This window comes from Rhinolophus sinicus, linkage group LG04, assembly GCF_036562045.2.
Source record: "Rhinolophus sinicus isolate RSC01 linkage group LG04, ASM3656204v1, whole genome shotgun sequence".
NCBI classification, from domain to species: Eukaryota; Metazoa; Chordata; class Mammalia; order Chiroptera; family Rhinolophidae; genus Rhinolophus; species Rhinolophus sinicus.
Window position 1 is genome coordinate 59,486,026 of NC_133754.1, and position 24,212 is coordinate 59,510,237.

At 32.8% G+C, this 24,212-nt stretch overlaps 1 protein-coding gene across 1 annotated transcript in view; it reads left to right on the forward strand.

Moving 5' to 3' along the window:
• The first annotated feature begins 7,484 nt into the window (after positions 1–7,484).
• Positions 7,485–24,212, forward strand: part of ADAM2 (ADAM metallopeptidase domain 2) — a 94,729-nt gene continuing 78,001 nt past the window's right edge. The window contains exons 1-6 of the mRNA XM_019742046.2: positions 7,485–7,687; positions 8,258–8,334; positions 10,382–10,437; positions 14,758–14,836; positions 21,975–22,051; positions 22,407–22,575. Of these exons, the coding sequence (XP_019597605.2) occupies positions 7,633–7,687; positions 8,258–8,334; positions 10,382–10,437; positions 14,758–14,836; positions 21,975–22,051; positions 22,407–22,575 (513 nt within the window). The 5' untranslated portion in view covers positions 7,485–7,632. The remainder of the gene's footprint in view (positions 7,688–8,257; positions 8,335–10,381; positions 10,438–14,757; positions 14,837–21,974; positions 22,052–22,406; positions 22,576–24,212) is intronic.

The window sequence follows — 24,212 nt, forward strand, 5'->3', positions numbered from 1 at the left end:
TTTTTTCCTTTCTTAAAATGTGTGTGTGTGTATATATATCTCCATCCTCCTAGATCTTGTTAGTACTCTTTTTTTTATTAGTTTCAGGTGTACAAAACAATGCAATAGTTAGACTTTATAATTTATATCCCTAACACAGTGATAACCCCCTTTCCCCCCATCTACTACCCCTCCGACAGTACTCTATGTATAATTGTAAACCTTGTATAGATTTTCTGCCTTGGCTATTGCTCATAACCTGGCTGTTTGGTCTGCTACTTGGAAAATTACAAAATGGCTGATTAAACACATTGATCTCTGGGATCATGACCAGTGAAATGAACCGCAAGTGCGTTTTGGACTATCTTGACCATGATTGTAAGATTGAGATCAATCTCCTTAATGATCTTGCACCAACTAGATGACCATCACTGTTTCCTCAAACAATCGTTTAATGATATGGTATCCCATCCACCATAATAGACTGAACACAAATAGAAAAAATCTATTTTCTTAATGCAGATCCTACCATAGTAATCCTTCAAACTGAAATATGGAGAGGAAAATCATGAAAAAAGCCGAAAATTTCAGAGACTGTGGGAAAATATAAAATCATCTAACACACATAGAATCAGACTAATAGAATGAGAGAAGAGAGGAAATTGGGTAGGGAAAATATTTGAAATGATAATGGCTAAAATTTCTCTAAAATGTATGAAGGATATAAACTCATGGACTCAACACATTCTCAAATCCTAAGAAAAATCAATATAAATGTTACACTTCTGAGCACATCATAATCAAACTACTGCTAACCAAATATAAAGAGAAAAATCATTAAAATAATTAGAAAAAAATACTCTGGGGAGCAAAATTAAGAATAATGTAGAAGTAATGGAAGCCAGAAACCACTTTTCATTAGAAACAATGGAAAGCAAAAATCAATGGGATAATTTTTTTAAAGATACTAAATAAATAAATAAATAAATAAATAAATAAATAAATAAATAAAATATCAAATGTCAGTATAGAATTTTTTATCCAACAGGGTACACGTAAAAATTAAGGCCAAAAAAAAATTAAAAAAAATTCATAAAAACAAAAAGCTGAAAAGAATTTATCTATATAAAATATGACATTTAAGATTTTATATTACATTAATTTAAGGAAATCAAATATTAAAATAATGTTTATAGATATGCCATGAAAAGATATGGAGGAACCTTAAATGCATATGACTAATGGAAAGAAGCCTACTTAAAAAGGTTATTTACTTGTAATTCCAACTATATGACATTCTGGAAAAGGCAAAGCTATGGAGACAGTAAAGAAAAAAATCAGTGGTGGCCATAGGTTCGAAAGGAAGAAAAGAGGGATGATTAGGTGGGGCATGGTGTAAGGAACCTATTCTGTATGCTACTATAATTGTGGATACTAGTCATTAGACATTTGGCAAATCCCATAGAATGTGCAAGTACAACATTAAGAGTTAAACCTAATGTAAACTGTGGATTTGGTAGATAATGACATGTCAACGTAGGCTCATTGATTGTAATAACTGTACTACATTGATGCAGAATAATGATGTGGAGGAGACTGTGTGTGTGTGTGTGGAGGGGATAAGTCAGATCTCTCTATTTTCACTCTATTTTTCTGTGAACCTAGAATTGTGTGTATATGTATGTGTGTGTGCATGTGTGTAAAACATTACAATAATAAATGAAAGGGCTTAAGTGAAATTATCTTGTTGCAACATTCTTATATTTTTCCTGATACAGTATGTGGAATGCAATATGTTCAATATATATAATATAATCTCTAATCACTGAAAAACAAAATAATAACTAGTACATTTAAAAATTCAAGAGAATAGATCTAATGGACTATTAAAGTACTTCCATTATTTAAGAAGATAAAGAAGTAAAAAATACAGACAAGAAAAATAGAAAACTGCTACCAAGATGAGAGAAGTAAACTTAGCATCTCTGTAATTTACAGTAAATGAAATGGACCTATTGCTTCAATCATAGCCAAATATTGTCAAACTGGATTTTACCTCTTTATTTTGTCAGTGGTTTCTTTTGCTGTGCAGAAGCTTTTTTTTTTTTTTTCAGTTTATTTTTTAAATTTATTGGGGTGACAATGTTTAGTAAAATTACATAGATTTCAGGTGTACAATTCTGTATTACATCATCTATAAATCCCATTGTGTGTTCACCACCCAGAGTCAGTTCTCCTTCCATCACCATATATTTGATCCCCCTTACCCTCATCTCCTACCCTCTACCCCCCACCCCCCTTACCCTCTGGCAACCACTAAACTATTGTCTGTGTCTATGAGTTTCTGTTTCTCATTTGTTTGTCTTCTTTTGTTGTTTTTGGTTTATATACCACATATCAGTGAAATCACATGGTTCTCTGCTTTTTCTGTCTGACTTATTTCGCTCAGCATTACACTCTCAAGATCCATCCATCCATGTTGTCACAAATGTTCCTATATCATCTTTTCTTACCGCCGAATAGTATTCCATTGTGTATATATACCACAACTTCTTTATCCATTCATCTATCGAAGGACATTTTGGTTGTTTCCATGTCTTGGCCACCGTAAACAAAGCTGCAATGAACATTGGAGCACACGTGTCTTTATGGATAAATGTTTTCAGGTTTTTTGGGTAGATACCAAGGAGAGGGATTGCTGGGTCATATGGTAATTCTATTCTTAATTTTTTGAGGAACCTCCACACTGCCTTCCATGACAGCTGCACCAGTCTGCATTCCTACCAACAGTGTATGAGGGTTCCTTTTTCTCCACAGCCTCTCCAACACTTGTTATTATTTGTCTTGTTGATGATAGCCATTCTGACTGGGGTGAGGTGATATCTCATTGTGGTTTTTGTATGCATTTCTCTGATGATTAGTGATGTTGAGCATTTTTTCATATGTCTATTTGCCATTTGTATGTCCTGTTTGGAGAAATGTCTCTCCAGCTCCTCTGCCTATTTTTCAATTGGGTTGTCTGTTTCTCTGTTGTTGAGTTGCATGAGTTCCTTGTATATTTTGGATATTAGCCCCTTATCGGAGGCACTGTTTGCAAAAATCTTCTCCCATTCAGTTGGTTGCCTCTTTATGTTGTCGATGGTTTCTTTTGCTATGCAGAAGCTTTTAAGTTTCATATAGTCCCATTTGTTTATTTTAGCTTTTACTTTCCTTGCCTCTGAGGTCAAATTCATAAAATGCTCTTTGAACCCAAGGCCCATAAGTTTAGTGCCTATGTTTTCTTCTATGCAGTTTATTGTTTCGGGTCTTATGTTTAGGTCTTTGATCCATTTTGAGTTAATTTGGGTACATGGTGACAAATGGCAGTTCAGTTTCACTATTTTGCACTTAATTTTTTGATTTTCCCAGCACCATTTATTGAAGAGGCTGTCTTTTCTCCATTGTATGTTTTTGGCTTCTTTGTCAAGAATTGTCTGTCTATATTTATGTGGGTTTATTTCTGGGTTCTCAATTCTATTCCATTGGTCTGTGTGTCTGTTTTTCTGCCAATACCATGTTGTTTTGATTATTGTTACCCTGTAGTACAAGATGAAGTCAGGTAGTGTGATACCTCCAGCATTGTTCTTTTTTCTTAGTGTTACTTTGGCTATTTGGGATCTTTTGTGTTACCATACAAATCTGATGATTTTTTGTTCTACTTCTTCAAAAAATGCCATTGGGATTTCGATGGGCATTACATTAAATCTGTATATTACTTTGGGTAATATGGCCATTTTGACTATGCTAATATCCAAAATATATAAGGGACTCATACAATTCAACAACAAAAAAACAAACAATCCAATGAAAAAATGGGCAGAGGATCTGAAGAGACATTTCTCCAAAGAGGACATACAAATGTCCAATAAACTTATGAAAAAATGCTCAACATCACTAATCATCAGAGAAATGCAAATAAAATCCACAATGAGATATTACCTCACACCAGTTAGAATGGCTATCATCAACAAGACAAATAATGACAAGTGTTGGAGAGGCTGTGGAGAAAAAGGAACCCTCATACACTGCTGGTGGGAATGAAGATTGGTGCAGCTGCTATGGAAGGCAGTGTGGAGGTTCCTCAAAAAATTAAGAATGGAATTACTATATGACCCAGCAATCTCTCCCCTGGGTACCTACTCAAAAAATTTGAAAACACTTATCTGTGAAGATATATGTGCTCCAATGTTCATTGCAGTGTTATTGACAGTGCCCAAGACATGGAAACAACTAAAGCATCCTTGGATAGAGGATTGGATCAAGAACATGTGGTATATATACACAACAGAATACTACTCTGCCATAAGAAAAGATGAAATAGTGCCATTTGCGACAACATAGATGGATCTTGAGATTATAATGGTAAGTGAAATAAGTCAGACAGAAAAAAGGCAAGAAACACATGATTTCACTGATATGTCATATCTAAAACAAAACAATAAAGGAACAAGACAAACAAATGAAAAACAAAAACTCCTAGACACAAACAATAGACATTGACAATTTACCAGAGGGTAGGGGATGAGGTGGGTGGTAATTGAGGATAAAGGGGATCAAATATATGGTGATGCAAAGAGAACTGACTCTGGGTGGTGAACACACAATGTGATATAGAGATGATGTAATACAGAATTGTACACCTGAAATCTATGTAATTTTACTAACAATTGTCACCCCAATAAACTTTAATAATAATAAAAAAAAACTATATGCCATCCACACACACATTTTACGTATAAGGACACACTTTTAAAGCAAAGTACAATATTTTTGTTAAATATCCCGTGCAAATTCTAATCATAATAAAGCAAATCTGTCTATGGAATTGTGAGACAAAATAGACAATGACAAAGGAGTGTTACAACAAATAAAGAGTGATATTCATAATGATAAATGTTATTTGACACAGAAGGTAAACCATCCCTAAATGACATATACAAAATAATATATATTCAAATTAGAAGAATCAAAAATTGATAGAGCACAAAAGAGTAATAGAAAAATGTATTATCTTAGTTGACTATATTAAAAAAACAAGCAGGCAAAAGACTCAGGAAAGATATAAAATATTTGAAACTCTGTTATCTAATTTGACCTAAGTGACATTTATAGACTAATATGAGTCACAACTAACTAATTTACATTCTTTTAAAGTTTACATGGAGCCAGCTATCTATAATCAACAATCTCATGCAGACTAAGTCTTGCTCAGTAAATTGCAATGGCTTAAAATAATTCAGAGTATTATTATGACCTCAATGGAATTAAATTAGATATCAATAAGAAAAATGTAATTGGAATGCCCTCAAATGTGTGGAATTTAAAGAACACATGGGGCAAAGAAGAAATCACGATGAAAATTAGAAAATACTTTCACCTGACTATTAATGGAAATAAGGCACATCAAAATATGATATATTAAAAATGCAATACATATCAATTTGGTGATAAATTAGATGAAACTTATAATTTGAAATGCATATGTTAGAAAGAAGAAAGGTTTAAAATGAGTAAGAAAAAATTCCATTCTTAGAAGCTAGAAAAAAAAATTGCACTTACATTAGGAAAAAAGGAAATGAACACAAAGCAAAAATCAATGAAATAAGAAAATAAACATATAATAGAAAAACATTTTAAAATCCCAAACTTAGTTCTTTTAAATGTTAATAAAAATAATAAACTCCAAGAATGATTGATCATGAATAAAGAGAAAGAAAATCACAAAATTATCAACATTGAGAATGACAAAAGAGCTATCTACAGATTCCACAGAGCTCAAAAGGATGATAAAGGAGAGAAGGATATCATGAACAACTTTGGCCAATACGTCTAACATCTCAGAAGAAGCGTACAATTCTATCAGAAACCCAACTTTCTCTAGCAGAAGGAGAAAGAGAATATCTGAATACTTTTTTAAAAATTAGATTTATGACTAAGAAAAGAAACTCTCACACAGAAAATTCTAAGTCCATATCACTTAATTTCTAACTTCTAAAAAACACTAAATATTCACAACATCACACTCTTTTACAAAATAGAGCAAGAATAACATTTTCCAATTTATTTTATGAGACCAGCATGTCTCTGATACAAAAACCATCAATAAATTATAATAAAAGAAAATGACGGACAAATATTTCTTATAAATATTGATGCAAAATCTTAAAATGCTGGCCAATCGATCCAGCAAAATATAAAAAGGATAATATATCATTACCAAATAGAGTATATTCCAGGAATACAAATTTGTTTGAACACTGGAAAATCAATAATTTTAATTAAAAACATTAACAGAAAATGGAGAAAACTATGTGATCACTTCAGTTTATAAAATTCAACATCCATGCTAAGATACATATTATAAAAATCCTAGCAAATTGTGAAAAAAAGTAAATTTCTGAATATAAATGTGTATCTACAAAAATCCATTGAATGTAAGCCCTGGTATAGATGATATTTGCAATTGTTATATTCAACACTGGAATCATATCTAGGACGTGTTAATAGCTTTTATATATTATGAGAAAAGGGACAAGGCTACTTAATTGGAAAATGGACCAGTCTCAAATAGGCATTTACAAAAGAAGTTATAAAAATGACCAACAAACATATAAAACTGCACTAAATTAATTGTTAACAATTAACAATAATGAAATACATATTAAAACCAAAATGCAGGACATCTACAGATCCACCAAAATGAAAAAAAAATACAAGTGTAGGCATTGATGTAAGGTGTAATTCTCATTCACACCTGGTTGGAATACAAATTAGTACAACAATCTTGGAAAACTCTTTGGAAGTATCTACTAAAGCATACTCTGTAATCAGGCAACCTCACTCTAGTAATATACCCAATGAAAATTCACTATAGATATTCACCTACTGATATGTACAAGAAATAAAATAGCCTAATATGGTTTTTAATAGCTGCAACTATAAATGAACCAAATTTTAACAGTAAAATGTAAAAGCAGATGGTGTTATATTCATTCAATGTGTAATACATGCCAACAAGAAGAAAACAACTATTGCTACTTACATGTTTGGATCTTATAATCTTCATATTAAAAGAACTCAAACATAAAAAAAAAAAGTGAATGGTGATTTGTTCCATTCATACAAAGTTCAAAAATAGACAAAGTTACCTATGGTGTTAGAGGTCATGATTGTCAGAGGGCAATCTGGGGTCTTTTGTGGTTCTATATTTTATTTTTTGATCTGGATATAGGTACTAATTACTCTGGTTTCTTTACTTGAGTATTAGTTGATGTATGCGCCTGTGGTTTGTAGAAAAAATATATGTACGTATTTTATAACTTCATTTCAAAGTTCTCTTAAGAAGTGTATATGAGCCTTCCTGTCTCTTAGCTGTTTCTTCACCCCTGCCCTTTGGAAGTGATTCGGCTCTTTATTCAGCCTAAAAGTGGCCTCAAACTGAGTTGAAGCCTCCTACTGCATATCTATGCAGAATAACAGCACACAGCATCCACCCTCCGCACCCACGTTTGCACCCACAGCTGTCTGCTTCTTACAGGAGTCTCCTCGCGCTTCCAACAGCCTTCTAGCCAAGCCAACTGCCATTACTCCGCCTGGGATCCAGGACGTCAAGCCATGCTGTGCCTTCTCCTTCTGCTCATTGGGCTCATCGGACTCCAAACAGAGGACAGTAAGAACAAAAAACCCTCCTCTAACCTGTCGGGAATGTCGCCTCTCCTATGGGTTTCCGAGAGGCTGGATAGCCCTGGGAAAGTGCTTTCTTGTGGGGGCTCCAACTCTGGAAGCCTGAGCCCACTCCCACATTGCCACCTTCTCAAAACCAATACCCACATTGCACGCGAGGGGGCTTTACCACTCATCTTGGGGCCATAGAAAACATAGGAGATGCTATGCATGGCTTGAGCGGATGGCTCAGGATCAGTGTTTCATATACCCCTCTGCGTTTTTTACCTCTGGGCTCTATAGTTGGATGGTCAAAAGGATCTGAGTTTATCTGTAAAGTGCTTGGTCCTGTTGCCTCAGGATTAACACGGCCTGCCCACAGGTCAATATTCCCAAAGCAATATACATGCTCTTTTTACAAAGTCTTGTTATTCTAGAGAGACTGGATTGAGGGTATTTGAAAAGATAGTAAAAATAAGCGATGGCATATAAAATACCATGAATTTAGATGAGGAAATAATGACGGAAGCTATGAGGCAATGGGTGTTGCTCTAATAAAACATTTTGCACCTTGCAGATTCTCACAGACTACGTATGCAAATTACAATTCCAGAGAAAATACGGTCACTGTCAAGTGAAGGAGTTGAATCTCATGTAATTAAGCACTAACATTTTTCACAATCTAAAAACCATGTGACTATTTTGTTCCTAAAAAGTAAACCTGGCATTTGTCATCTATGCACACTTGCTGAATTTTATATTTATACCTAATTTTCTTAAGTAAAAAAGCCCTTTGAAAATGAACCAAGATTAACAATGTTTCATAGACATATGGTGCAATGATGTTTATTATCAAAGACACAAGTCCCACCTTCTAAATTTATTTCCTTCTTGATTGTTTGAATAATCATTGACCTGATCCATCTAGAGATTCTTTCACTCACTCACCAGGCTATATTTGAAGGAAATTGTTGTTATTGTTGTTTTTGTTAAGTAAGCTTATGGCTTCCTTATGGGGGATGATGCTCATTTGATTTACTGAAGTGTTATGTGAGTGAGTGATTTTTGCATTTTGATTGCAAGTATGTTAATCATTAAGGCTGTTTTTTTCATGCCATCTTAGTTCATCTTGGTTCAGGGTACTAGTTTTTCTTTGAATTGGAAAGATTTGTATTTCTTTTTTACTAATTTCTAGAATCATTTCTACAGAAGTAAAATGTATTTTTTGATACACCCCTCCTTAATTTTCTTTTGGTTGGGTAGTAAATGTTCTGGTAATTTGAATACAAATATTTCCTTAGTGACTACACACTTGTCACATTAATGCAGATATTATAAGCTTAACATATTCAATACAGAGGGTGCCAAAAAATGTACATACATTTTAAGAAAGGAAAAAACTATTAAAATTGTAATACTCAATATATACCCGTAACAAAATATGAATAGAAGTCACGTGTATATATATATATATATATATATATTTTTTTTTTTTTTGACACCCTGGTATATCATTTAAAAAGGAATGCATATTTATGAAAACTTCAAATTTAATTATTTAAATAGAAAAAAGAGGTAAGGCATTTAATAGTATTTCAAAGGGTTTATGTTTATGCAAATATATATAATTGCTTGGTCATATTAGAAAATATACACAGAATCTATTTACAGGGCAATATCTCCAACTAGGCACCACTAGATTCTATGATAGTAATTCTCATAAGATTGGTAGAAAAAAAAAATCACCTATCCTCCACTGTCAAATATGTGAGGAAAAAAAATGACTATTTTGTTAATGTCTCTATCCCCAGTGTTTAATACAGGAGATTAATAGTATTTTTTGAACCAATAAGGTTATCGTACTTACTGATTCAACAAATGCTACAAACAACATGAAATTGTATGTTAGTAATTATTATAATTAATAAATAAAGAATAAAGATCATAGAAGAGAATATTCTACTTAAAAAGACTAGGAGCTTTTTAAAAAAAATAACTGGAACATCCAAATGTGAAAAATATAGTATGAAAGTGAAAATATCAACAATTAACAGTGGACCAGAGACAGCTGAAGAGACTACATACTAGACACTGAAGACACCAAAACAAGAGGAGAGGAGTTAAAGACCTAAATAAATTGAATATATCCCATGTTCATGGATTGGAAGATCCAATAATGTAAAGATGTGAAAGCTCCCCAAATTGATCTATAAAGACTAAATTGTCCATTTGTTAAACATAATTTCCTAATCGTAATATTAATAAAACAGATCAATGACTACTGCAGCTAAACTTGAAGAAGACATTATAAAATCTACAAATATTATACACTATGTGCTGTTAATTCTTTCCTCTACTATTTCTGTTAATTTAATTATACTCTTTCATTTTAAGCATAAATTTTGTAATGACATCCATTTTTATTAAGATATAATTATTGGATAAAGATAATCAATTTTTCAGATTTTATTTTATTGGATAAATTTAAAAGTTAACGAATAATAAATTACACAAATCATATTATTCCACCCACTTTTATTATGAAAACCAATATTTTAATATCAAATTCCATTGAAATACATCCTTATTAAATTATAAATTTCTGTTTTTATTGTATTAGTATACTTTAGAATGTGATTATTGTTATCCTTTCTAATATTCTTCTCACTTTTTTTGCCTTTTTAATATATTCTCCTGCCAGGTGTCCTACAACATTGTAATTGAAGGGAAAACATACACTGTGAACCTAATGCAAAAGTAGGTGATCTATATTATTTTATCACCTGTCTTTGTTCTATTTAAAATTATTATTTATAATTATCCAAAATGTAATTATTTTGTATTTGTAAACGATTCCACTTACTGGCTGTTCATTTGTTTCTTATTTTATCCTTTGAAAAAACATTCAAAATCTATAATGAATATCTAGGACTTGAATCCATAGTTTACAAGTATGCTCTCATCTTCCTCCTTCCCAGTAGCAACAGATTTTTGTTTATCCATGTTGTTTTATAAAGGATACATTTGATAATTTTTTTGTCTTTATTAAAACGTGAGTAGTACTTGCTTTTGAGTTTCTTTACATTCAACTCTATTTGAAAGAACATAGAGGATTTTTAAGTAGAAAGAGTAGTGATAATTAAAAAAAATAAGTTTACATACTGTGTCAGAATATATTAAAGATTTAGAATATAATTGTAATTAGCCAAACTTAATTCGATGTCAGCCGATGAATTTGGGGAAAACAAGCACATGATACTAAAGAATAAAGAAAAAGCAAAATGATAATGGACCTTTTAAAAATAAGAATAGACTCCTAAGAATAATGACAAGCAGAAGTCTGCAAATGAAGTTACAAAATCAATACAAAGATAAGAAATACTTCTGTATTATTTCTAGATTTCACAGCTGCAATCCTTTTATACACCATACAGCTTGAAAAACGTTTTCTATATATAAAATGAATGATACCAGCTTGAAGGAAGATATTGAGAACCGACTCAAAATTACTTCTTTCTGAATTAAAAAATGCTGCATTTTTGCAAGGAATATTATTCTATTAGTTATTTCATCCCTCTTTTCTTTTCTCTTTGATAAACCTCAACATAATCTTTCCATGAACTAATTTTTGTTTTGTTGATCATCTATTATATATGATTTTTGCATTATTGCATTGCTTTAAATTTCTTTGGGTTTATTTTGATCTTTGTTTCTAACTTCCTTAAATGAATTCTAAGTTTATTACTCATCAACCAGTTGTATATTTTCTAGTTTAAGAATTTAAGGCTAATTTTTCCCCCAAAGTATTGTTCAGCTGCCCCCCACTTCTTTGGATATGTAGAATTTTCTCATCATTAGCAAACATTTTCTAGCTTATATTACATTTCTCCTTTGTCCCATAAATTATTTCATTGTATCTCTCAGTGTCAATACATGTGGCACTTTTCTAATTTTTAGTTCTAATAATTTTTGATTACAGAATATTCTCTAATTTTAATCCTTTAAAAGTTATTGAGACTTACTTTTTGATGTAATGTGTATTCAGTTTTTGTAACGTTAAATATGTACTAGAAAATGGCATGTATTCTCGTTATTTCAGACAATGTTTTTTAATCATATCATAAAACTCTTCTGCTATATCCAAACTGATATTTTTATTTATTCTATTATTTTGTAATATATATGCATTGAAATTTTCCACAAACATTGTCAAATTGACAAGGTTCTTTGTATTCTTGAATTGTATTCTTTGTATTCTTGAAGATAAATTTTGAATTATATATTTTGAGATTATAAAATTTTTAAGTAAAAATTTTAAATAGTTTATCTTTTCTTGAATAAAATTTTAGCATTATTAAATGACTATTTTCTAGTAGTTTGTCTTAAACTTTAATTTATCTGATGTGCATGCAGTTACATTAACTGTCTTTTTGGTTTAATATTTGTAAACTATATTTTTCTTTTTCAATTTTTTATTTAGTCTAGATTTTTTAATTGAGCCTGTAATTCTTTCTTTTAATGCAGTCCAAATTATCATTTTTACTTTGTATTCTTTTCATATTTTAAAATAAACCATTGTCTACATATAGTCATAAATCCAAGCTATTTTCTTCTAATGGTTTTCATTGTTTTCACTTTCATATTTAACTCTAGAATTCATCTAGAATTGATGTTTGTGTATTTTGTGAGCATAGGAGTCAAGATTTATTTATTTTTCCATGTTAGCATTCAGTGAATCCAGCACATGCTATTGAAAAATAATTTTTTTCTCACTCCACTGTAATATAATCTTTGTCATAAATAAAATGACTATTGATGAGAGGGTCTCTTTCTGTACTCCTTTTTTCCCCTTCTGTTAGTTTATATGTTTATTCTTGATCCCTATTTTATCTATGGAAACAACACACAGTATTTATTACTAAGACTCTGTAATAAGTCTTGATACCCGAGCTAGTTCTACAGTTCTCAGATGTCCTTGATTTTCTTCATCCTTTGATTTTCCATATATTTTTGAAATCATTTTATTATTTTTTCTTTGGTACCATTTATTTTATATCCCTGTTTTTCATTGTGTCCATTTTAATGCATCCATTATTTTATATTACACTATGTCCCGTCAACTGAATTTTTTTGTCATGTATCTTTTTACTCTTTTTTTAGTACTTTCTTTAGATTACCATATTAATTCTGAATTGTTGAATCTAATATACATTATTACCTTTACCAATTATCCTATATTGTTAGATCATTAAACCTTTTTCTTCCACTTATCGTCATCTACCTTCTGATTATTTTTTATATATCATAATCCTGGATACTTTTAAACCCCAATAAACTTTTCCTATTATTTTTAGTGATGTCAATATTCCTTTATATTTAACAATAAATTTACCCATTCTGGTGCTCTTTATTTCTTCTTACATTTCTGTTTCTGCCTGTAGCTAATTTTCAGGTCTTGGGATTTCTCTGTATTTCTATTACAGGTCTGCTTGTTTTGAATTATATTTGTTTGTGTTCATTGTTAAATCTTAACTCTATTCTTAAAAACTTTTTTGCTGGAATAAATTCTAGGATGACTTTTTTAAAATGACTTTAGCCCTTTTTCTATTATTATGTTTTAAATTTTTATTAAATTTATTAGGGTGACATTGGTTAGTAAACTTATATTGGTTTCAAGTGTACATTTCTATAATACATCATCTATACCACCCTGAACCTGCCTGATTTCATCTGACTTTAACCCTTTAAATTATCATTTCATTGTCTTCTGGCATTCTTTATTTCTATTGAAAAAGCAGCTATAGGTCTTCTTGCTGTTTCTTTGAAGGTAACATCTTTTTTTTTTTCCCCCTTGATACTTTGAAGGTTTTATTTTTGTTTCCATCAGTCTTTTAAAAAATATTTAGGTATGATTTTTTGTGTGTGTGTGCTTGAATTACACAGACCATATTGATTCTGTATCATTAATTTTGAGAATATTTTGCTCTTATTTTCAGAGATTTTAAGTTTAGCTCCTTGGCCTGCATGACCACCAACAGTTCTGCTTGTTTTTAGTTCCCAATAGCAGCTTTGTCCTTAGGACAGATATGGATATTTGGAATCTTTCTCTGCCAACAAATAGTGCCTGAATGTAACCAGCTAAATTACTTTATAGGACTTTCAACTCAGAATCGGTGTATTCCCTGGAGCCCTACCCCATTGTGGGTCCTTTTGTCTTTTGTTATGACAAGAGCAGAAAAAACTTTGTGCTGCGCGTCAGTGGCTTGACTCTTGTACCCGTTGCTTCAATAAATCCAAACTGTCATGGCACTCACAATCTTTATATTATACTTGGTGGGCAAAATGAAAATTGGATACCTTCACCTACCTTTCTCTTTATAGAACCTTTTAAACATTTCTTCTCATATTTAAAAATAATATATTTTAATGTGAGATCTCCATCTAATCTGTTGAATTTATGTCATATCAGTTCATTATTTATTGACCATTTGCTATTTTTCAGATATTCTTCTAAATGCTTGAGATGCATTAGTAAACAAACTGGATATGAATCTCTGAGTTTATATTGTTATCAGATGACACTAATAATGATTTAATAAATAAGTAGATCAAGAAGAGTGTTAGAAGATGGTAAATGCTTAAGCAAAATTATAAAGAAAAATAAAAAGTATATTTTGGAAATCTAATGATTAATAATTTTTTTTATGTACTGTCAAGATAAGCTTCCCTGAGAAGCTGCTATATAAGCAAAGACTTGAAATAGCTGAGACAGTGAGCAGTGTTGAAGGACATCCCAGGAAAGGACAACTTCTGCAAATACCCTGAGGCAAAAGCTTGCCTGTGTATTTAAAAAACAGCTAGGAGGAGAGTGTGATGGTAAAAGTGAGTGAGGGGAGGACTGGAGACTAGGATTTTTGAGTGAAATTATAACAAAATTAGAGAATCAATCTCTCTGTTTTTCCCTCTCTCTCCCTCTGCCTACCTACCTATTTATAATAAGCATAATGAAATAATATTTCAAATTAAAAGCTTAGGAAAAACTTTTTCCATTAAATACTTTTAATCTTTATTTTACAGGGCTTTTTTACCTCATAATTTTAGAGTTTATGGTTATAAAGGCGCAGGAAGTAGGAAACCTTTTGAACAACAGTTTCAGGTATGATTTTTATTGTCTGTTTTGCCTCTGTTATGTGAGTTTCTGTGATCATCATACTTAGGATCCACTTGTTGCTGGAGTACAAAGGGTTGGAGTCATGTTTTGTTTTGGCATGAATTTATTTCTTTTTGATGATGTGTCTTGAGTAAGCCTTATTACATAGATGGTTATGCAAACCAAAAATAATTGTGATGTTTTTAGGCCATTATTTCATGATGATGTACATGTATGTGCTTATAAACCTGTGGGGAAAGGGTTGACTATGTTGTGAAATACTTCAAATGAAAATACATGGCTTGGGTTAGGAAAGCTAAATATGGGAAGCAAAGAAGGCTCCAAATATATGTCTGAAGTATTTTCAGAGACCAAGTAAATACACATGGAATTTCATGTACATTTAGGAATATATTAAGTTTTCATATATTTGGAATTCTTGGAGCTTCATTTTATGTCTATTTTTTTGGAAAAATAATAGAGAAGTGTGCATGTAATTGCATTAATTACCCATACCTAAAATGCTGTTTTCTTTTTACTTTTGCCTTGCCCTACCAATTCCTATTGGTTTTTCCATTTGTATTGCTGATTTCTATGTAGTGAATCTACCAGTACTTCGAAATTAAAGCATTTTTATAGAGATTAAGCTTCTAAAAGAAGAAATAATAGATACGTGAATAATTGCTTTAAATTTTGCTGAACAGATGGGGCAAATATATTTGAGTCATCTATGGAGTAGCCTATACAGATATATAAATAATACATAGTCAAATTATGTTATGACATATATTTATATGTATGCATGTATATATATACACACACAAGTATATATGTACATGTATGTGCACATGGCATGTATATGTGTGTGTGACTGTGTGTGTATGTGTGTGTATGTGTAAGAGACAGAGAGAGAGTTACAATTAAAAAGACAAAGAGACACATATCCCATGGCTGAATTTTATACAATTGTGCTATACCTAACACTTAACCCCACCTCCTACCTCTAGGAGGTAACCATGAAAGATAAATGTATAATTACAAAGACAAAGAAAAGAATGTTTTATTAGCCTGAATGTGGAAGTCGTTGCATATTGACCTCAGTTAAATGTTGGCCTCAAATATAATGAATATAACCATGAGCTGCATAATGATGTTTTAGTCACTGACAGACCGTATATACAATGGTCGTCCCATAAGATTATAATGGAGCTGAAAAGTTCCTAATGCCTAGTGACATCATAGCCATGAGTAATAAAGCCAATGCATTACTCATGTATTTATGGTGATGCTGGTGTAAACAAACCTGTGCTGCCAGTCGTGGAAAAGTGTAGCACATACAATTATGCACAGTACATAATACTTAATAATGATAAACCACTATGATACTAGTTTATGTACTTACTATGCTTACTTTTGTCATTATTTTAGAGTGTACTCTTTCTACTGAAAAGAGTGTACTCTTTCTATTGAAAAAAAGTTTATCGTAAAACAATATGTTGTGTTACTCCTGCAGCAGCCTCAAGTATCTCACTGAACTTGGAGTGGGGGAAGGAGGATGTGATCTTGGCTCAAATAACACAGGCTTTCGTTTTTCTTACTGTATTTTCATAAGTTTTCTTGAGTAACTGTTTATTCATTTTCTCTTAGGACCATTTGTCCCTTTGACTATTTGCAGAGGGTTTAAATGGTTGTTTATTTATAATTTTCATTCATTTTGCTAGGGTCAGATTTGTGGAGTTCATCATGTTGTCATACCAGCCATCAGTTCTCTACATCTTATTTATTTATTTATTTATTTATTTATTTATTTATTTATTTATTTATTTTGATAGTCAATATTATTTTATATTAATTTCAGGTGTACAGCATAGTGGTTAGACATTTACAAGTACATGATTTAGAAGGGATCCCCCGGACTAGTCTAGTACCTACCTGGCAGTATGCGTAGCTATTACCATATTTTGGACCATATTCCCTATGTTTTACTTTACATCCCCATGACTGTTTTGTAATTACCAATTTGTATTTCTTATTCCCTTCACCTTTTCATCCTGCCCTCCAAACCCCTCCCCTGCCCAGCTATCACCCCGATAAATCTAGTACCCATCTGACACCATACACAGTTATTACAATATTATTGACTATATTCCTTATGCTATACCTTATATCCCTATGAATACTGTGTAACAGTCAAGGTGTATTTATTAATCACTTCATCTTTTTCACTCACCCCCAACAGCCCTCCCATCTGACAACCACCAAAATGTTCTCTGTATCTATGAGTCTGTTTCTGTTTTGTTTATTTTGTTCTTTAGATTCCATATAAATGAAATCACATTATATCTGTCTTTCTGTATCTGACATACCCCACTCTGCACAATACCCTCTAGTTCCATGAATGCTACTGCAGATGGAAATAACTCATTCCTATCCATGGCCAAGAAATATTCCATTGTATGTATGTACCACCTACTTTTTATCCATTCATCTATTGACGGACACCTAGACTGCTTCCATATCTTGGCCATTATGAACAATGCTGCAATTAACATATGGATGCATTTGTTCCCTCATAGTAGCATTTTGGGTTTCTTAAGATAAATACCCAGGAATTGGATTACAAGGTCCTTTGTCTCGTTATAACCTTTGTTTTAAAGTATATTTTGTCTCTTGTCTTGCTACCTCAGCTTTATTTTTCCCCATGAAATATCATTTTCCTATCCCTTTACTTCCAGTCTCTGTGTGCCTTTCGATCTGAAGTGAGTCTCTTGTAGGCTGCATATGTAAGGGTCTTGTTTTCTCAACCATTCAGCCGCCTTATCTTTTGATTGGAACATTTAATCCATTTGCATGGAAAGTAATTGTTGATAGATATGTGGTTTTTGCCATTTTATTATTCTTACTATTTATTTATTTTTTTCTTTTCAACTTTAAGACATCCCTCTAAAATTCCTTGTAATACTGTTTTGGTGGTGATGAATTCTTTTAGGTTTTTATTTGTTGTTGTTCTTGGAAACTCTTTATCTGTCCTTTGATTCTAAATGATAGCTTTGCTGGGTAGAGTAATCTTGGTTGTAGGTCCTTTCTTTTCATCACTTTGAATATTTCCTGCCAATCCCTCTGGCTTGCAAAGTTTCCATTGAGTAGTCACCTGACAGTCTTATGGGAGCTCCCTTGTAGTAACTAACTGCATTTCTCTTGCTGCTTTTAAGATTCTCTCTTTTTCTTTATCCTTTGGCATTTTAGTTATGATATATCTTACTGTGGACCTATTTGTGTTCACCTTGTTTGGGATTCTGTGCACTTCCTTGACTTGTATATCTATTTCCATTGCCAGTTTAGGAAAGTTTTCTGTCATTATTTCTTCAAATAGGTTTTCAATTTATTGCTCTTTCTTCTTCTGGTATCCCTATGATGCAAATGTTGGTATGTTTGATGTTTTCCCAGAGGCTCCTGAAACTATCCTCAGTTTTTTTAATTCCTTTTTTCTTTTTGCTGTTTTGATTGGGTATTTTCTACAACCTTATCTTCTAAATTGCTGATTTAACTCTCTGCTTTATCTAATCTACTGTTGATTCCCTCTCATGTATTCTTCATTTCAGTTATTGTAGTCTTTATTTCTGACTGGTTATTCTTTATGTTTTCTATCTCCATTTTTATGTTTCCTATCTTTTTATTGAAGTTCTCCCAGAGATCATTGAGTGTTCTTATAACCAGTGTTTTGAACTCTGCATCTGGTAGATTGCTTGTCTTCATTTTATTTTGTTCTTTTTCTGGAGCTTTGTTCTTTTTTTTTATTTGAAACATGTTTCTTTGTCTCCCCATTTTGGCTGCCTCTTGGTGTTTGTTTCTATGTATGAGGTAGAGCTGCTATGCCTCCTGGTCCTAGTAGAGAGAAGCCTTATGTAATAGGCGTCTTGTGGGACCCAGTGGTGCAGTCTCCCTGGTCACCAGAGCTGGGTGCTCCAGTGTGTCCCTTGTGTGTGTTTTGTGTGCCCGCTTGTTGTGGTTGAGCCTTGGTTGCTGTTTGTACATCAATGGGAGGGATTGACCCTCAGCCTGATTGGCTGTGAGGACTGACCTTGACTACAGTGGAGGAGCTACTGTGCAAGGACTGACCCTACAGAGCAGGGCACCTGTCCAGTCTGCCCTCTTGATGTGTTGTCCTTGAAGGTGGCTGGGTGATGCTCCAGCTTAGTCTGAAGCTGGCCACCAGGAAGGCCAGCACTGGGGCCTCCTGGGAGGGGACCAGCTGTAAGCCTAGTTTAACCACAACATGTGCCCTGCCTGGGTCTACTTGGTATAAGCCACAAAGCAATCTGCAGGTGGCCCCCCCCACACACACACCAGGCTTGGAGGTGCCTTGAGAGGACAATCTGTGAACTGAGACCAGCTGTTGCTAGTGCCAGGCTTATGACTGCTCAGCCAGAGGTACGAGACACACAGAAGCCAGATGCTGCTTGTTTGGGTTTTGTGAACATTTGAGAGATTTTATGAAAGTCCACACATGAGTTAAGACAGGTTATTTGTACAGAAAATCCACTGAAAGTGACTTGGGTGGGCCCAAATGTTGGGTGGGGTGGGGTCTCAGGGAATCAGTAGGGCAGGGCAGATGACAGGTGATAGCACATTTGATGGAGATGCAGATATGACATCTGCCTGCCTCTGCATGCAGCGAGGGGGAGGGCTTAACAAAGAAACAATAGCTTTCACCAGCTACTCCATCTACTCCATCTGGAAGAAAGCTAGCTGCCCCTCCAGCCCTCACCCTGAAGCTAGACTACTCAGTTACTCCCTGTATGTCCTTGGCATCTTTAGAGCTGCTGCCTCAGCACTGAAGCTCAGAGTGAGTGAGTCTGACAGTAAGTAAGTCCATCCGTGGGTCCTTTAATAGGAGCACTTGGGAGTGCAGCCACCCTCTGGCTCTGACTTACTCATCCACAATCTCTGCTGGTTTTCACAGCCAGAAGTTATGGGGACTTCTCTTCCCAGCACTGGAACCCTGGGCTGGGGAGCCTGGGGTGAGGCTGGGACCCCTCACTCCTCTGGGGGTACATATGTAATCAAGATATCACTCCAATTTTTAATGGTCACATGCGGTTTTGGGATTAGCCCATTCTGTGTCTCTGCCCTAGTCTTGAGGTGGCTACTTCTCTATGTCTGTAGTTGTAGGGTTTCAGTTCAGTTAGACTTCAAGTGATTCTCAGTGATGGTTGTTCTGTAGTTTAGTTGTAATTGATGTGGTCCTGAGAGCCAAATCTTCATTTCCAAAGAACAGTTTTTCTTAATACATTTTTTACATGCCAGGGCATTTTTTTCTCTCTTAGCATGTTATTCTATTTCATCGTATCCTGACTCAGTAGCTATGTGTACCTATATCTATCTATAGATATATATAGTAAGAAGTATCATTGTTTGCATTGTTTGCATCTCTAGTCCTCTGACTGTTATGTGCTACTTTTCTTTGGCTTATTTCAAGATTTTCTCTTCATTTTTCATTTCTATTAGTTTATCATGATGTGCTGAGTTCCTTATATAATGAGAATGCACAAAAACCAAACAAATGAAAATAAGCAAAATACATTTATTCAGAGCTTGACATACATAGCAAGGAAGTCAGACACCAGCACTTGTGTTTTGACAGATACACTAAGACAAGCAGAGGAGTGGTAGAGCTTCATATAGTGGAAAGTAAGGAAAACTTCAGGTATGTCCTGATTGGAGATTGGTGGCATGGAGAAGCTGTAGGTAGGCTAACTAGAAGTGAAACATGCTATGTGATTGTCTAGGGGTACATATTTGGCATTCTATGGTTGGTCTTAAGTTGGAGGCAGAGACAAAATTTAGGGAAACTGACAGTTTTTAATTAAGTCCTTGTCATTTGGGGCTGACTATTATGTATTTAGCTTCCTGGATTGTTACCGGAGGTAGCAATGTGACTTCCTACAAGCTCTGATTTGTAGCGGGCTGGCTTCCTGGCTAGTTATTGTCAATAAGGGGGTTGATTTCCTGGGCAGATTGCTGCACATTATGGGTCAGGATTATATTTTTACAAATAATCTAGCCATTGTCCATTTGTATATTCAGTGCCTGAATCTACAAATTGTAGTATCTCAATATATTTGGGGAAATTTTGATCTTTTTTTTCCAAATATTATTATGCCTACTTTCTCTTTCCATTTCTCTGGACTCCAATTAGACATATGTTAGGTAACAGTGTTCCACAGGTTGCTATAGCTATGTTCAGATTTGATGATTTGTATACATCTATTTTTTTTTTTTTAACCTTTTTTTTCCATCTCCAATGTCTAGTAATTAAAACCTATCCCCTGTGTTACATTTTAAATATATTTTTGTTCTAGAATTTAGAGTTGGCATTTTTATAATCTTCATTTCTCTTCTGAATTTCCTAACTGCTTCCCTATTATGCCTAAATTTTCCTTTTTGTTCTTGGTTACATTTTTAATATCTGCTCTAAAGCCTTTTTTTTTTTTTTTTTTTTTCTAACTCCAAAATCTAGGTTAATTTTTCAGGATCAGTTCTCTTTCTGATTTTTCCCTTGACTATGTGCCACATTTTTCTTTTGTCGCATATTTAATATTTTAAAACCATAGTGGTTATATTCAGTGATACATTGTAAAGCCTGTGACTCTTTTCTTTAAAGAGTTTTCATTTTTATTCCAGCAGGCAGCTAACTCTGAGTTTATATTTGTAATTGGTGAGAGGATTAATCCAATACAAGCTACTCTGCTATTACACTCAAATAATTATGGAAAGAAAAATTTCTCTTTTGAATTCATTTTGTTTTTTACCTGTACCCTGCAAAATTAAATCAAAAGAGTATGGAAAAATAATTTTTTGATGATTTTTACCTTGATCCTAATGACCAAGAATATCACGTTTAATTCAGAACAGGAAAAAATATGGAAGTGTACTAATTCTTTTTGAACCTGTGGGAAATTTTTTTGATAATTGTGCCAAATGCTCATCTAATAATCCTATAAATCTATCTAGGAAGCAATGAGTATTTGACACATACACAACAATAAACATATCTGTTTTAAATATTTGAAAACATTAATATGAAAACTTTAACATAATTTACTCTAATATAGCTATATGTATTTTATCTCTTATTTTTCAGAGTTTTTGCTTCTACCAAGGGTACATTGAAGGTTATCCAAATTCTATGGTGATCCTTAGCACATGTACTGGACTCAGGTTGTGATATATAATTTTATAACTACAAAATGGATTTTTTTTTTTAGAATTTTTTTTGTGTGTGGGAAACTGCCTTTGGAAAGTGTAGTGTGGAAATTCTTGTAATGTCTCCTACCCTTATCCTGTATTAAGATATTTGATATATTTGGAGACCATGAAATATTAATAGCTAGGCAAATACCAATATTCTGTGCCACTCAATAAGTTTGGGGATACTTAGAAACTTTTTCCTATTTTACTACCTAAGACTAAGACTGAAAATTATCTGCATACTATTAAGAAAACCCTGACTAAATGGCATTTTATCAACTTTAAAAAGTGTATTGTTTATTTGCTTATTTTTTGAAATTTTTAGGGGCATATTACAGTTTGAAAATGTAAGTTATGGAATTGAGCCCTTGGAGCCTTCAATTGGTTTTGAACATGTGATTTATCAAGTAAAACATAAGAATACAGGTGCTTCTTTATATGCTGAGGAGGATATTGAGCCAAAAGAAATGCCCTATACAATACAAACTATAGAGGTAGGTAATTAATTGAGTAAACTATATGGTTATTACTATTCAGCAATATAAACAATGTACTTTTTCTGATAAAAATCAGAAATTAATATATAAGATAGACAGATAGATGTACCAGAAACTTTGTGACTTATATTGTAAGCCTTAAAGCTGCTAGTCATTCAAATTTCCAGACCTCCAAGCTTGTATTTTTTGCTGTTAATGACATTTTTCCTCCATGATCTAAACCTTTATTGTCTGCAGATGTACTTCTTTCTCCATATCCAGTATGTCAAAATTTTGATATAATAATACAAATACCATTCACAAAAATATTGAAGATACATAGCTAGGGTCCTGAGGAGAATCACTACTATCTTTTAAGGCAACTGCCGCAGGGGCAGAGATTATGTTTTCCTCAAGATGCAGGGTTAATATCCTCATACAGGGATGGAGAAGCTGCTTAGGAGTTTGTAACCCCAGATTCATCAGAGTCGCCCTCCCGTATATCCCTATTCCAATATTCAGGATTTAATTTCTTCCCAATTAATGTCCTCATTATAACAGTATACATCCTGTGATGGTGGAAATCAATTTGTATTGTAATTCATCTACTCATAAAATGAGCTTCTGGGTTTGATTGTCAACCATCTCAGATATGCAACTATAGTAGTTAAGAGTCTTTTTCAGGGCATATATTTCTCCAGAGAAACAGAACCAACATGATATATGTATACATGTATGTGTGCACATATGTGTATGTACATAAACACACACACACACACACACACACACACACAAATACATTCATGTATATCTGGACATTGTGGCCTAGTCAAGTTGACAGATAAAATTAACCATCACACCAGGACTACAAAATTTATTTCTATATTTCTCCTGTAAGTTTTATTGTTTAACTTCCAACATTTTAATACATGATTCAATTTAAGTTAATTATTGTGTGGTCTGATGTGAAATGCTAAACTCAAAATTTATCATATGGAAATCTAGTTTTCCCAACACCATTTGGTCAAAAGATTGTTTTTTTGTTCCACTGAATTATCATGGCCTTTTTTTTTTTTTTCAAAGATCGGTTGACCATTAATGTTAAGGATGATTTCTGCAATTGCAATTGAATTCCATTGGTATTTATGCTTATTCTTATGCCAGAACCACACATTTTTAGTACTATACCTTTGAAATAAGTTTTGGAATTAGTAAGTGTGCATTCTTCTGTTTTGATATTCTTGCTACTGGAATTTCCAAATAAATTTTAAAATTCATTTATTTCAATTTTCTTAAAAAGTCAGTTGGGATTTTGTTGATTCTGTAGATTCATTTGGGAAATATTGCCATTTAACAATACAAACTCTTTTTATCCATAAACATTGAATAGCTTTGTTTTTAGGTTTTCTTTCATATTTTTCTGAATTGTTTTCAATAGTTGAGTCTTAAAGTTATCAAGTAAACTTCTTTTGTTACTTGTTAAATTAGTTTTCTACACATTTTATTATTTAAATGCTGTTGAACATTTAATTTTTATTTTAAATTTGCATTTCACATTATTAGTGTTTGGAAATTATTGATTTTTGTATACTGATTTTGTATTTTGCAAATTTGTTGAAATTGTTCATTAGTTTTTTTATTAGACCCTGTGACTT